The sequence below is a fragment of the Oncorhynchus nerka genome, linkage group LG7, assembly GCF_034236695.1.
Source record: "Oncorhynchus nerka isolate Pitt River linkage group LG7, Oner_Uvic_2.0, whole genome shotgun sequence".
Taxonomy (NCBI): domain Eukaryota; kingdom Metazoa; phylum Chordata; class Actinopteri; order Salmoniformes; family Salmonidae; genus Oncorhynchus; species Oncorhynchus nerka.
The window spans coordinates 892097-906764 of NC_088402.1; the positions used below are offsets into that span (position 1 = coordinate 892097).

The 14668-nt window shown below is 51.0% G+C and overlaps 1 protein-coding gene across 2 annotated transcripts in view; it reads left to right on the forward strand.

Annotated features, from left to right (window-relative positions):
• Window positions 1-14668, forward strand: part of grhl2b (grainyhead-like transcription factor 2b) — a 134679-nt gene that overhangs the window by 49222 nt on the left and 70789 nt on the right. For both annotated transcript variants that reach the window (XM_065020085.1, XM_065020086.1), the window contains exons 4-7: window positions 476-905; window positions 1633-1691; window positions 1816-1972; window positions 6047-6158. In XM_065020085.1, the coding sequence (XP_064876157.1) occupies window positions 476-905; window positions 1633-1691; window positions 1816-1972; window positions 6047-6158 (758 nt within the window). The remainder of the gene's footprint in view (window positions 1-475; window positions 906-1632; window positions 1692-1815; window positions 1973-6046; window positions 6159-14668) is intronic.

Here is a 14668-nt window from a genome sequence, read left to right on the forward strand (position 1 = left end):
AACCACACAACAAAACAATAAACGAAATGTGACGCCAACGGCGTGCTAACAGGTAACTACACATAAACAATATATCCCACAAATACAAGTGAGAAAAATGATAGTTAAATATGATCCCCAATTAGAGACAACGATTACCGGCTGCCTCTAATTGGGAATCATACAAATCACCAACATAGAAATACTAAACTAGAACCCCACATAGAAAATATAAACTAGAATTCCCCCCAGTCACGCCCTGACCTACTATACCATAGAGAAACAAAGGCTCTCTATGGTCAGGGCGTGACAGATTTATTGAATTCTCCATGTGGTCTATATTAAGGCCACTTCATTTCATTTAACAGCCTTTTAAAATTAAATAAATATCAAAAAGGACACAAAATGCACTCTTTGGTGGAATGACCCATGTAATATGTTTCCACCAGTTCAGTAGGTTCCACCTAAATGCTGTTCTTCTCTGATGCTGTTACAGGGGAGGCTCGGGGACCAGCATCAACGGCCAGCAGGGTGACAACATAGAGATGGTGGACAACCGAGTCCAGGTGCTGAAGTCTGTCCCGGTCAACCTGTCCCTCAACACTGACCACCTGGACAAGAGAGTCAACATGTCCCTCAACACTGACCACCTGGACAAGAGGGAGGAGTACGGGGCGGGGACGGGTGATGGACCTGGGGCTATTGCCTTGGTGAAGGCAGAGATGTATGCCCCGGTGTTCATGGGTCCTGGGGTTGGGACGGGGGCGCACTACCGAGGAGAGGGCGACGAGCAGGAGTCAAGGGTCGTCTATGAACAGATGAGTCCGTATGTATCCGATGTGTCAATAGTTAGTCACGGGGGATACGTTAAGGAGGACCAGCGCAGCACGCCTGATGACAGCCCGTATGAAGAGGAGAGCGATGTGGTAAGAGGATGTTAGGACTTATGTGTTAATCATGTATATTCTTAAGTTAAGTTAAAAGCCCAGTGCAGTCAAAATGCTGATATTCCTATTCCACACTGAGGTTGGTATAATACTGTGACATTGTGAAAATGATGATAATGCCCATTTAGCGTAAGAGCTATTGGAATAGACTGCCACAAGTTTCAGCCTGTTTTGGTAGGATGGCGTTTTGGCTTGGCTGGTGAGACATCACCAAGCGGTATATTGATTAATATACCAATAAGAAAGAGAGTTCCAAACCTCTCTGCCAATAACAGGTAGTTTTCTGTTTCCCCTCCCCACTCAGACCACTCCCAGACAGTTCTTGCTTGAGAAATTCCTCTTTGCTATTTTTGACCATTTTTATTTAAAACATTCACAGTAAGGTACTTAATTGTTACTCAGCAATGTTTTGATATTGAGATAACGGCTGTACTGGACCTTAAAGCTATAACACCACGGCCAAAACTCATTACAATCACATTACAACTTAGAATGATGTGATTGCAACCTGTCTGCCCACTTGGGAAGGATACTTCCCTTTAGCAAATTGTTGATGCTGATTCCCCAATGTGCTATAGAACTGGAAAAGCCAAAATGTCAGTAAATGAACCAAAGTGTTGATTAACTTCCTCTAAATGTACCATAGTTGGTTCCCCTTTCCTTGTCTGACTGACTGCCTGACACATTGATGTTTCCCCCCCAACAGAAATACCACACACCCAAGTCTATAGCACAGGAAGAGTTTATCTTCGACCAACAAGTAGTGTAAGTCACTACTCCAAACACATCCACAACATACTGTCCAATTAGACAATATACAGCATTTTTGTTGGCTGAGATATCCACTAGTCATATCTACAGACTAATCATGTGTTGTGTCTTCTAACAGGGATACGTTTCAGTACAAGCTGGAAGCCACCAGGTCACTGCGTGTGAAGCAGGGGGAGGGGCCCATGACGTACCTGAACAAGGGCCAGTTCTACGCTGTGACGCTCAGCGAGCTGGGAGCTAACAAACGCCTGAGACATCCAATCAGCAAAGTCAGGGTGAGTTGAAGAATGAGAACGAAGAATGCACATCTTTAGTACTCTGGGAACTAACTAGCACATCTTTAGGAGTACTCTGGGAACTAACTAGCACATCTTTAGTAGTCTGGGAGTTAACTAGCACATATTTAGTACTCTGGTAACTAACTAGCACATATTTAGTACTCTGGGAACTAACTAGCACATATTTAGTACTCTGGGAGTTAACTAGCACATCTTTAGGAGTACTCTGGGAACTAACTAGCACATCTTTAGTACTTTGGGAACTAACTAGCACATTTTTTGTACTCTGGGAGTTAACTAGCACATCTTTAGTACTCTGGGAGTTAACTAGCACATCTTTAGTACTCTGGGAGTTAACTAGCACATATTTAGTACTCTGGTAACTAACTAGCACATATTTAGTACTCTGGGAACTAACTAGCACATCTTTAGTACTCTGGGAGTTAACTAGCACATATTTAGTACTCTGGGAGTTAACTAGCACATCTTTAGGAGTACTCTGGGAACTAACTAGCACATCTTTAGTACTTTGGGAACTAACTAGCAAATTTTTTGTACTCTGGGAACTAACTAGCACGTCTTTAGTAATCTGGGAGCTAACTAGCACATTTTTAGTACTCTGGGAGTTAACTAGCGCATCTTTAGTACTCTGGGAGTTAACTAGCGCATCTTTAGTACTCTGGGAGTTAACTATCACATCTTTAGGAGCACTCTGAGATAACTAGCACCTTTTTAGTACTCTGGGAGCTAACTAGCACATCTTTAGTACTCTAGGAGTTAACTAGCACATCTTTAGGAGCACTCTGAGATAACTAGCACATTTTTAGTACTCTGGGAGCTAACTATCGCATCTTTAGTTCTCTGGGAGCTAAATAGCTTTTGAGTATAAAATAATGATAATTGGATTCATGTACACTGCCGTTCTAAAGTTTGGGGTCACTTAGAAGTGTCCTTGTTTTTGAAAGAAAAGTACATTTTTGTCCATTTAAATAACATCAAATTGATCGGAAATACAGTGTAGACATTGTAAATGTTGTAAATGATTATTGTTGCTTGAAACAGCTGATTTTTAATGGAATATCTACATAGGTGTACGGAGGCCCGTTATCAGCAACCATCACTCCTGTGTTCCAATGGCATGTTGTGTTAGCTAATCCAAGTTTATAGTTTTAAAACGCTATTTGATCATTATAAAACCCTTTTGCAATTATGTTAGCACAGCTGAAAACTGTTGTCTGATTATAGAAGCAATAAAACTGGCCTTCTATAAACTAGTTGCGTATCTGGAGCATCAGCATTTGTGGGTTTGATTACAGGCTCAAAATGGCCAGAAACAACAAACTTTCTTCTGAAACTCGTCCGTCTATTCTTGTTATGAGAAATTAAGGCTATTTCATGCAAGAAATTGCCAAGAAACTGAAGATCTCGTACAACGCTGTGTACTACTCCCTTCACAGAACAGGACAAACTGTCTCTAACCAGAATAGAAAGAGGAGTGGGAGGCCCTGGTGCACAACTGAGCAAGAGGACAAGTACATTAGAGTGTCTAGTTTGAGAAACAGATGCCTCACAAGTCCTCAACTGGCAGCTTCCTTAAATAGTACCCACAAAACACCAGTCTCAACGTCAACAGTGAAGAGGGCTCCGGGCAGCCGAGCGGAAATGGAGGAAAACTCGCCTCCCTGCGGACCTGGCATCCTTTCACTCCCTCCTCTCTACATTTTCCTCCTCTGTCTCTGCTGCTAAAGCCACTTTCTACCACTCTAAATTCCAAGCATCTGCCTCTAACCCTAGGAAGCTCTTTGCCACCTTCTCCTCCTGAATCCTCCTCCCCTCCCCCCCCTCCTCCCTCTCTGCAGATGACTTCGTCAACCATTTTGAAAAGAAGGTCGACGACATCCGATCCTCGTTTGCTAAGTCAAACGACACCGCTGGTTCTGCTCACACTGCCCTACCCTGTGCTCTGACCTCTTTCTCCCATCTCTCCCAGATGAAATCTCGCGTCTTGTGACGGCCGGCCGCCCAACAACCTGCCCGCTTGACCCTATCCCCTCCTCTCTTCTCCAGACCATTTCCGGAGACCTTCTCCCTTACCTCACCTCGCTCATCAACTCATCCCTGACCGCTGGCTACGTCCCTTCCGTCTTCAAGAGAGCGAGAGTTGCACCCCTTCTGAAAAAAAACCTACACTCGATCCCTCCGATGTCAACAACTACAGACCAGTATCCCTTCTTTCTTTTCTCTCCAAAACTCTTGAACGTGCCGTCCTTGGCCAGCTCTCCCGCTATCTCTCTCAGAATGACCTTCTTGATCCAAATCAGTCAGGTTTCAAGACTAGTCATTCAACTGAGACTGCTCTTCTCTGTATCACGGAGGCGCTCCGCACTGCTAAAGCTAACTCTCTCTCCTCTGCTCTCATCCTTCTAGACCTATCGGCTGCCTTCGATACTGTGAACCATCAGATCCTCCTCTCCACCCTCTCCGAGTTGGGCATCTCCTCGGCGCGCCCACGCTTGGATTGCGTCCCTACCTGACAGGTCGCTCCTACCAGGTGGCGTGGCGAGAATCAGTCTCCTCACCACGTGCTCTCACCACTGGTGTCCCCAGGGCTCTGTTCTAGGCCCTCTCCTATTCTCGCTATACACCAAGTCACTTGGCTCTGTCATAACCTCACATGGTCTCTCCTATCATTGCTATGCAGACGACACACAATTAATCTTCTCCTTTCCCCCTTCTGATGACCAGGTGGCGAATCACATCTCTGCATGTCTGGCAGACATATCAGTGTGGATGACGGATCACCACCTCAAGCTGAACCTCGGCAAGACGGAGCTGCTCTTCCTCCCGGGAAGGACTGCCCGCTCCATGATCTCGCCATCACGGTTGACAACTCCATTGTGTCCTCCTCCCAGAGCGCTAAGAACCTTGGCGTGATCCTGGACAACACCCTGTCGTTCTCAAATAACATCAAGGCGGTGGCCCGTTCCTGTAGGTTCATGCTCTACAACATCCGCAGAGTACGACCCTGCCTCACACAGGAAGCGGCGCAGGTCCTAATCCAGGCACTTGTCATCTCCCGTCTGGATTACTGCAACTCGCTGTTGGCTGGGCTCCTGCCTGTGCCATTAAACCCCTACAACTCATCCAGAACGCCGCAGCCCGTCTGGTGTTCAACCTTCCCAAGTTCTCTCACGTCACCCCGCTCCTCCGCTCTCTCCACTGGCTTCCAGTTGAAGCTCGCATCCGCTACAAGACCATGGTGCTTGCCTACGGAGCTGTGAGGGGAACGGCACCTCAGTACCTCCAGGCTCTGATCAGGCCCTACACCCAAACAAGGGCACTGCGTTCATCCACCTCTGGCCTGCTCGCCTCCCTACCACTGAGGAAGTACAGTTCCCGCTCAGCCCAGTCAAAACTGTTCGCTGCTCTGGCCCCCAATGGTGGAACAAACTCCCTCACGACGCCAGGACAGCGGAGTCAATCACCACCTTCCGGAGACACCTGAAACCCCACCTCTTTAAGGAATACCTAGGATAGGATAAAGTAATCCTTCTCACCCCCCTTAAAAGATTTAGATGCACTATTGTAAAGTGGCTGTTCCACTGGATGTCATAAGGTGAATGCACCAATTTGTAAGTCGCTCTGGATAAGAGCGTCTGCTAAATGACTTAAATGTAAATGTAAATGTAAGAGGAAACTTCGGGATGCTGGCCTTCTAGGAAGAGTTCCAAAGAAAAAGCCTTATCTCAGACTGGCCAATTAAAATCTAAGATTAAGTTTGGCAAAATAACAAATTTAGGCTGTTCTGAGGGCAAAAGTGGGTGCAACTCAATATTAGGAAGGTGTTCCTAATGTTTCATCCTCTCAGTGTATGTAGAAATGATAGTGGACCTATATATTTTCTGGACCGCAAATAGATTTAGCCAAAAAAAGAAATAGTAAAAAAAACTATGAGTGACTCTCAGTTGAATTTCCTAATCCCGATGTGGCCCTCAAGCCCAAACGTTTGCCCATCCCTGATCTACAGTAATGTTGCTAATCATCGTCCTGTCTCCTATTCCTCTGACACAGAGTGTCATCATGGTGGTGTTCAGTGAAGACAAGAACAGAGACGAACAGCTGAAGTACTGGAAGTACTGGCACTCCCGCCAACACACTGCTAAACAGAGAGTACTAGACATAGGTAAGACCTGTAACTAACTAACTAATTAACCATACTGGCACTCCCGCAAACACACTGCTAAACAGAGAGTACTAGACATAGGTAAGACCTGTAACTAACTAACTAACCATACTGGCACTCCCGCAAACCCACTGCTAAACAGAGTACTAGACATAGGTAAGACCTGTAACTAACTAACTAATTAACCAAACTGGCACTCCCACCAGCACACTTTTTATAAGTGTACTAGACATTGGTGACTTGGTAAAAGTATAGAATTAGAGTTTGTTGAAAGTCACTCAGACCATGACATTTGGAAAGATTCTACAAATGAAAGCTATATGCCTGTACGTAAACCTATCTAAATACTGTTAGTATGGTATGTGTCCATTTACTGACTAGTATTGGGCAGGCCTACCACCAGTCACTGTTCTACATCCCTCTGCCTGGGCATACCACCCATCACTGTTCCATATCCCTCTGCCTGGGCCTACCACCAGTCACTGTTCCACATCCCCCTGCCTGGGCCTACCACCCGTCACTGTTCCACATCCCCCTGCCTGGGCCTACCACCAGTCACTGTTCCACATCCCTCTGCCTGGGCCTACCACCAGTCACTGTTCCACATCCCCCTGCCTGGGCCTAACACCAGTCACTGTTCCACATCCCCCTGCCTGGGCCTACCACCAGTCACTGTTCCACATCCCCCTGCCTGGGCCAACCACCAGTCACTGTTCCACATCCCCTTGCCTGGGCCTACCACCAGTCACCGTTCCACATCCCCCAGCCTGGGCCTACCACCAGTCACATCCCCCTGCCTGGGCCTACCACCAATCACACCCCCCTTCATGGGCCTACCACCAGTCACATCCCCTGCCTGGGCCTACTACCAGTCACATCCCCTGCCTGGGCCTACCACCAGTCACTGTTCCACATCCCCCTGCCTGGGCCTACCACCAGTCACATCCCCCTGCCTGGGCCTACCATCAGTCACATCCCCTGCCTGGGCCTACCACCAATCACACCCCCGCTTCATGGGCCTACCACCAGTCACATCCCTGCCTGGGCCTACCACCAGTCACATCCCCCTGCCTGGGCCTACTACCAGTCACATCCCCCTGCCTGGGCCTACAACCAGTCACTGTTCCACATCCCCCTGCCTGGGCCGACCACCAATCACACCCCGCTGCCTGGGCCTACCACCAGTCACATCCCCCTGCCTGGGCCTACCACCAGTCACATCCCCCTGCCTGGGCCAATCACCAGTCACTGTTCCACATCCCCCTGCCTGGGCCAACCACCAGTCACTGTTCCACATCCCCTTGCCTGGGTCTACCACCAGTCACTGTTCCACATCCCTCTGCCTGGGCCTACAACCCGTCACTGTTCCACATCCCTCTGCCTGGGCCTACCACCAGTCACTGTTCCACATCCCCCTAACTGGGCCTACCACCAGTCACTGTTCCACATCCCCCTGCCTGGGCCTACCACCAGTCACTGTTCCACATCCCCTGCCTGGGCCTACAACCAGTCACATCCCCCTGCCTGGGCGTACCACCAGTCACATCCCCCTGCCTGGGCCTACAACCAGTCACATCCCCCTGCCTGGGCCTACCACCAGTCACATCCCCTGCCTGGGCCTACCACCAATCACTGTTCCACATCCCCTGCCTGGGCCTACCACCAGTCACATCCCCCTGCCTGGGCCTACCACCAGTCACATCCCCTGCCTGGGCCTACCACCAGTCACATCCCCTGCCTGGGCCTACCACCAGTCACATCCCCCTGCCTGGGCCTACCACCAGTCACATCCCCCTGCCTGGGACTACCACCAGTCACATCCCACTGTCTGGGCCTCCACCAGTCACTGTTCCACATTCTCCTGCCTGGGCTTACCACCAGTCAAATCCCCCTGCCTAGGCCTACCACCAGTCACATCCCCCTGCCTGGGCCTATCACCAGTCACTGTTCCACATCCCCTGCCTGGGCCTACAACCAGTCACATCCCCTGCCTGGGCGTACCACCAGTCACATCCCCCTGCCTGGGCCTACAACCAGTCACTGTTCCACATCCCCCTGCCTGGGCCTACCACCCATCACTGGTCCACATCCCCCTGCCTGGGCCTACCACCAGTTACAGTTCCACATCCCCCTGCCTGGGCCTACCACCCGACACTGGTCCACATCCCCTGCCTGGGCCTACCACCAGTCAAATCCCCTGCCTGGGCCTACCACCAGTCACATCCCCCTGCCTGGGCCTACCACCAATCACTGTTCCACATCCCCCTGCCTGGGCCTCCCACCAGTTACATCCCCCTGCCTGGGCCTACAACCAGTCACTGTTCCACATCCCCCTGCCTGGGCCTACCACCCATCACTGGTCCACATCCCCCTGCCTGGGCCTACCACCAGTTACAGTTCCACATCCCCCTGCCTGGGCCTACCACCCGTCACTGGTCCACATCCCCCTGCCTGGGCCTACCACCAGTCAAATCCCCCTGCCTAGGCCTACCACCAGTCATATTCCCCTGCCTGGGTCTACCACCAGTCACATCCCCCTGCCTGGGCCTATCACCAGTCACTGTTCCACATCCCCCTGCCTGGGCCTACCACCAGTCACATCCCTCTGCCTGGGACTACCACCAGTCACATCCCCCTGCCTGGGCCTACAACCAGTCACATCCCCCTGCCTGGGCCTCCACCAGTCACTGTTCCACATTCCCCTGCCTGGGCCTACCACCAGTCAAATCTCCCTGCCTAGGCCTACCAACAGTCATATTCCCCTGCCTGGGTCTACCACCAGTCATATCCCCCTGCCTGGGCCTATCACCAGTCACTGTTCCACATCCCCCTGCCTGGGCCTACTACCAGTCACATCAACCTGCCTGGGCCTACCAACCGACACATCTCCCTGCCTGGGCCTACCACCAATCACAACCCCCTTCCTGTGCCTACCACCAGTCACATCCCCCTGCCTGGGCCTACCACCAATCACTGTTCCACATCCCCCTGCCTGGGCCTACAACCAGTCACATCCCCCTGCCTGGGCCTACCACCAGTCACTGTTCCACATCCCCCTGCCTGGGCCTACAACCAGTCACATCCCCCTGCCTGGGCCTACCACCAGTCACTGTTCCACATCCCCTGTCTGGGCCTACCACCAGTCACATCCCCTGCCTGGGCCTACCACCAGTCACATCCCCTGCCTGGGTCTACCACCAGTCACATCCCCTGCCTGGGACTACAACCAGTCACATCCCCTGCCTGGGCCTACCACCAGTCACATCCCCTGTCTGGGCCTACCACCAGTCACATCCCCTGCCTAGGCCTACCACCAGTCATATCCCCCTGCCTGGGTCTACCGCCAGTCACATCCCCCTGCCTGGGCTTATCACCAGTCACTGTTCCACAGCCCCCTGCCTGGGCCTAACACCAGTCACATCCCCTGCCTGGGCCTACCACCAGTCACATCCCCCTGTCTGTGCCTACCATCAGTCACTGTACCACATTCCCCTGCCTGGGCCGACCACCAGTCTAATCCCCCTGCCTAGGCCTACCACCAGTCATATTCCCCTGCCTGGGCCTACAACCAGTCACATCCCCCTGCCTGGGCCTACCACCAGTCACTGTTCCACATCCCCCTGTCTGGGCATACCACCAGTCACATCCCCCCGCCTAGGCCTACCACCAGTCACATCCCCCTGCCTGGGCCTACCACCAATCACACCCCCTGCCTGGGCGTACCACCAGTCACATCCCCTTCCTGGGCCTACAACCAGTCACTGTTCCACATCCCCCTGCCTGGGCCTACCACCAGTCACATCCCCTGCCTGGGTCTACCGCCAGTCACATCCCCTGCCTGGGCCTACAACCAGTCACTGTTCCACATCCCCCTGCCTGGGCCTACAACCAGTCACATCCCCCTGCCTGGGCGTACCACCAGTCACATCCCCCGGCCTGGGCCTACCACCAATCACATCCCCTGCCTGGGCCTACAACCAGTCACTGGTCCACATCCCCTGCCTGGGCCTACAACCAGTCACATCCCCTGCCTAGGCCTACCACCAGTCATATCCCCCTGCCTGGGCCTACAACCAGTCACATCCCCCTGCCTGGGCGTACCACCAGTCACATCCCCCGGCCTGGGCCTACCACCAATCACATCCCCCTGCCTGGGCCTACAACCAGTCACTGGTCCACATCCCCCTGCCTGGGTCTACAACCAGTCACATCCCCCTGCCTGGGACTACAACCAGTCACATCCCTCTGCCTGGGCCTACCACCAGTCACTGTTCCACATCCCCCTGCCTGGGCCTACCACCAGTCACTGTTCCACATCCCCCTGCCTGGGCCTACCACCCGTCACTGTTCCACATCCCCCTGCCTGGGCCTACCACCAGTCACTGTTCCACATCCCCCTGCCTGGGCCTACCACCCGTCACTGTTCCACATCCCCCTGCCTGGGCCTACCACCCATCACTGGTTCCACATCCCCCTGCCTGGGCCTACCACCAGTCACTTTTCCACATCCCCTTGACTGGGCCAACCACCAGTCACTGTTCTACATCCCCTTGACTGGGCCTACCACCCGTCACTTTTTCATCATCCCCTGCCTGGGCCTACCACCAGTCACATCCCCCTGCCTGGGCCATGCCACCAGTCACATCCCCCTGCCTAGGCCTGCCACCAGTCACATCCCCCTGCCTAGGCCTACCACCAGTCATATCCCCCTGCCTGGGCCCTACCACCAGTCACTGTTCCACATCCCCCTGCCTGGGCCTACAACCAGTCACATCCCCCTGCCTGGGCCTACCACAAGTCACATCCCCCTGCCTGGGCCTACCACCAGTCATTGTTCCACATCCCCCTGCCTGGGCCTACCACAAGTCACATCCCCCTGCCTGGGCCTACCACCAGTCATTGTTCCACATCTCCCTGCCTGGGCCTACCACCAGTCATTGTTCCACATCCCCCTGCCTGGGCCTACCACCAGTCACTGTTCCACATCCCCCTGCCTGGGCCTACCACCAGTCACTGTTCCACATCCCCCTGCCTGGGCCTACCACCAGTCACTGTTCCACATCCCCCTGCCTGGGCCTACCACCAGTCACTGTTCCACATCCCCCTGCCTGGGCCTATCACCAGTCACTGTTCCACATCTCCCTGCCTAGGCCTACCACCAGTCATTGTTCCTCATCTCCCTGCCTGGGCCTACCACCAGTCACTGTTCCACATCCCCCTGCCTGGGCCTACCACCAGTCACTGTTCCACATCCCCTGCCTAGGCCTGTTCCATCTCAGTCAAATCCCCCTGCCTACCACCAGTCACTGTTCCACATCTCCCTGCCTAGGCCTACCACCAGTCACTGTTCCACATCTCCCTGCCTAGGCCTACCACCAGTCAAATCCCCCTGCCTGGGTCTACCACCAGTCACTGTTCCACAGAGCGAGATCTCCTTCATACTACTCCTCCTCACCTCCTCTCTTCTCCCTTTCATATCCCTCCTCATCACCTCCTCTCTTCTCCCTTTCATTTCCCTCCTCCTCACCTCCTCTCTTCTCCCTTTCATATCCCTCCTCCTCACCTCCTCTCGTCTCCCTTTCATATCCCTCCTCCTCACCTCCTCTCTTCTCCCTTTCATATCCCTCCTCCTCACCTCCTCTCGTCTCCCTTTTCATATCCCTCCTCCTCACCTCCTCTCTTCTCCCTTTCATATCCCTCCTCCTCACCTCCTCTCTTCTCCCTTTCATTTCCTCCTCCTCACCTCCTCTCGTCTCCCTTTCATATCCCTCCTCCTCACCTCCTCTCTTCTCCCTTTCATTTCCCTCCTCCTCACCTCCTCTCTTCTCCCTTTCATCCCTCCTCCTCACCTCCTCTCGTCTCCCTTTCATATCCCTCCTCCTCACCTCCTCTCTTCTCCCTTTCATATCCCTCCTCCTCACCTCCTCTCTTCTCCCTTTCATTTCCCTCCTCCTCACCTCCTCTCGTCTCCCTTTCATATCCCTCCTCCTCACCTCCTCTCTTCTCCCTTTCATTTCCCTCCTCCTCACCTCCTCTCTTCTCCCTTTCATATCCCTCCTCCTCACCTCCTCTCTTCTCCCTTTCATATCCCTCCTCCTCACCTCCTCTCTTCTCCCCTTTCACCTCCTCCTCCTCACCTCCTCTCTTCTCCCTTTCATATCCTTCCTCCTCACCTCCTCTCGTCTCCCTTTCATTCCCTCCTCCTCCTCACCTCCTCTCTTCTCCCTCTCATTTCCCTCCTCCTCACCTCCTCTCTTCTCCCTTTCATATCCCTCCTCCTCACCTCCTCTCTTCTCCCTTTCATATCCCTCCTCTCCGTTGTGCTGTTGAGGGGCATTAATTCAGTTAATGACTGGGTGTTGTTAGTCCCGCATAGTTACGTAGATAATTAACATTTCCAGGAAGATTGTAGTGAAATGAGAAGACAAGTGGATGTTTATTTTATTGTTTTTAAATGTATTTTAGTGGGTCACCGTTTTTTACTGACAAACATTTCGCAATTATCAGTCGGTGTATTTTGAATGTGAACCATTTCTCTCCAGTCATGTTGAGTGAGTCTGACTGAGAGAAGGATCTGTTCCACGTGCTGCGACCTGCATAGAAGCAGCAATGGTGGTGTGTAAGGTGGGAGAACCAGGGCAGATGGGAGAAAGGCTTGTTTGGACAGAGAGAGGAATGCCTCAGCCAGCCAGTGTACCTTTCTGTGTTGTACCTCTCTGATTGAGGCCTGAGGGGCTGAAAGGGTGATTATTATGCTCAGAGATTGATAAATCTTTGACAAATTGACAAATTTTGACAGATTGACAAATTATCGCCCAATATCTGTACTACGTTTTTCTAAAATCCTAGAAAAATAGTTGCATAAGAGAATGTTAAACATTTTTAAGCAACACTGTAATATGGTTTTGGTAGAAACTACTCCACAGATATGTCTCTTTTGCAACTTGTGGATAAAAATATTTACAGCCGTGAACAACAATGAATACACTCTCTCACTCTCGCATCTATTTAGATCCAAAGCGTTTGACACGGTTGATCATGAAATATTACTTAGTAAATTACTTTATTATATTTTTCATGATTATGCATATAATTGGTTAAATAGTTATGTTTATATTAGAGAACAATTTTTTTTTTGCAAACGGCTGTGCATCTACCAGGTATAAATGCATTTAATAAAAAAGAGAAAGAATCTCAATTGGTGGGAATGAAATAGAACAAGTCACATCCACTAGATTCCAGGGAGTTGTCATTGATGAACAGTTATCCTGAAAAAAATCATATTAACTTTGTCTGTAGCAAAGTAATGAAATCTGTTGGTATCGTCAGAAAGATCAATGGTTTGGTTCATCAGGCTTGCTTCCTAACTCTATACTGTAGCTTAATTTACCCATATGTCATTGTGTCTGTGTGGGGTGGGGGTTTAGGCTAACCTGACCCTGAAGGATTAGTAGCAGAAGAGGAGAGAGGTGACCCCCTGTTCAAATGACAAACAGTAAACTGTAGTACAGCCCAGGTCTGGTCTGGATAGTGGCAGCAGCAAATGGGAGGTGTAAACCTGACACCGCCAGGCTAGGCTGGGATTTGAATAGCAGTTGGTTCAGGATTGTTCCCTGGCTCTGCCTGGAGGCTTGGAGGCCTGAGGCTGTGTGTGTCATGGGACCTGGGATTTGAATGGATCTATTTAACGGGGAACTAACGGACGAGGACCAGGATGCAACCTGCCTGACTGCCTGGCTGACTGACTGGCTGTGCACCTGTGAAAACCTGGAATGGAGTGGGGAGTGGAGTGACATAGCCAGGCTTTGACTTATTATTCCGTTTATCTCCTAGTGGGGAAAAGGGCTTCATAAGTGATGCGTATCAGAATCTGAATGAACGGCTAAGAAAAGCCAACTGACATTTACTCCTGAAGTGCTGACCTGTTGCACCCTCTACAACCACTGTGATTATTATTATTTGACCATGCTGGTCAGTTATGAACATATTGGCCATGTTCTGTTATAATCTCTACCCGGCACAGCCAGAAGAGGACTGGCCATCCCACATAGCCTGGTTCCTCTCTAGGTTTCATCCTAGGTTTTGGCCTTTCTAGGGAGTTTTTCCTAGCCACCGTGCTTCTACACCTGCATTGCTTGCTGTTTGGGGTTTTAGGCTGGGTTTCTGTATAGCACTTTGAGATATCAGCTGATGTAAGAAGGGCTTTATAAATACATTTGATTGATTGATTTATCTCCATCTCACTGAGCCAGCCAGGAGGGCTGCTGTCATATATGTTAAAATACTTGAGATGCACTTAATGCAATTTGCTTGGTACAGTGGAACCAATTGAATAGTCCCAAAAGTGCAATAAATAAAGCACTCCTCAAATACTCTAATAAATATGAAAAAGTATTTGTCATATGGTTTGAAGCGGTTAAGAGGCTTGGTTTGCCGGCGGTAGAGGGTTATTTGGAGGTGGAAGGGTAAAGGGATTTTGGGGGTAGATAAAGGGATAGAGAGGTTAGGAA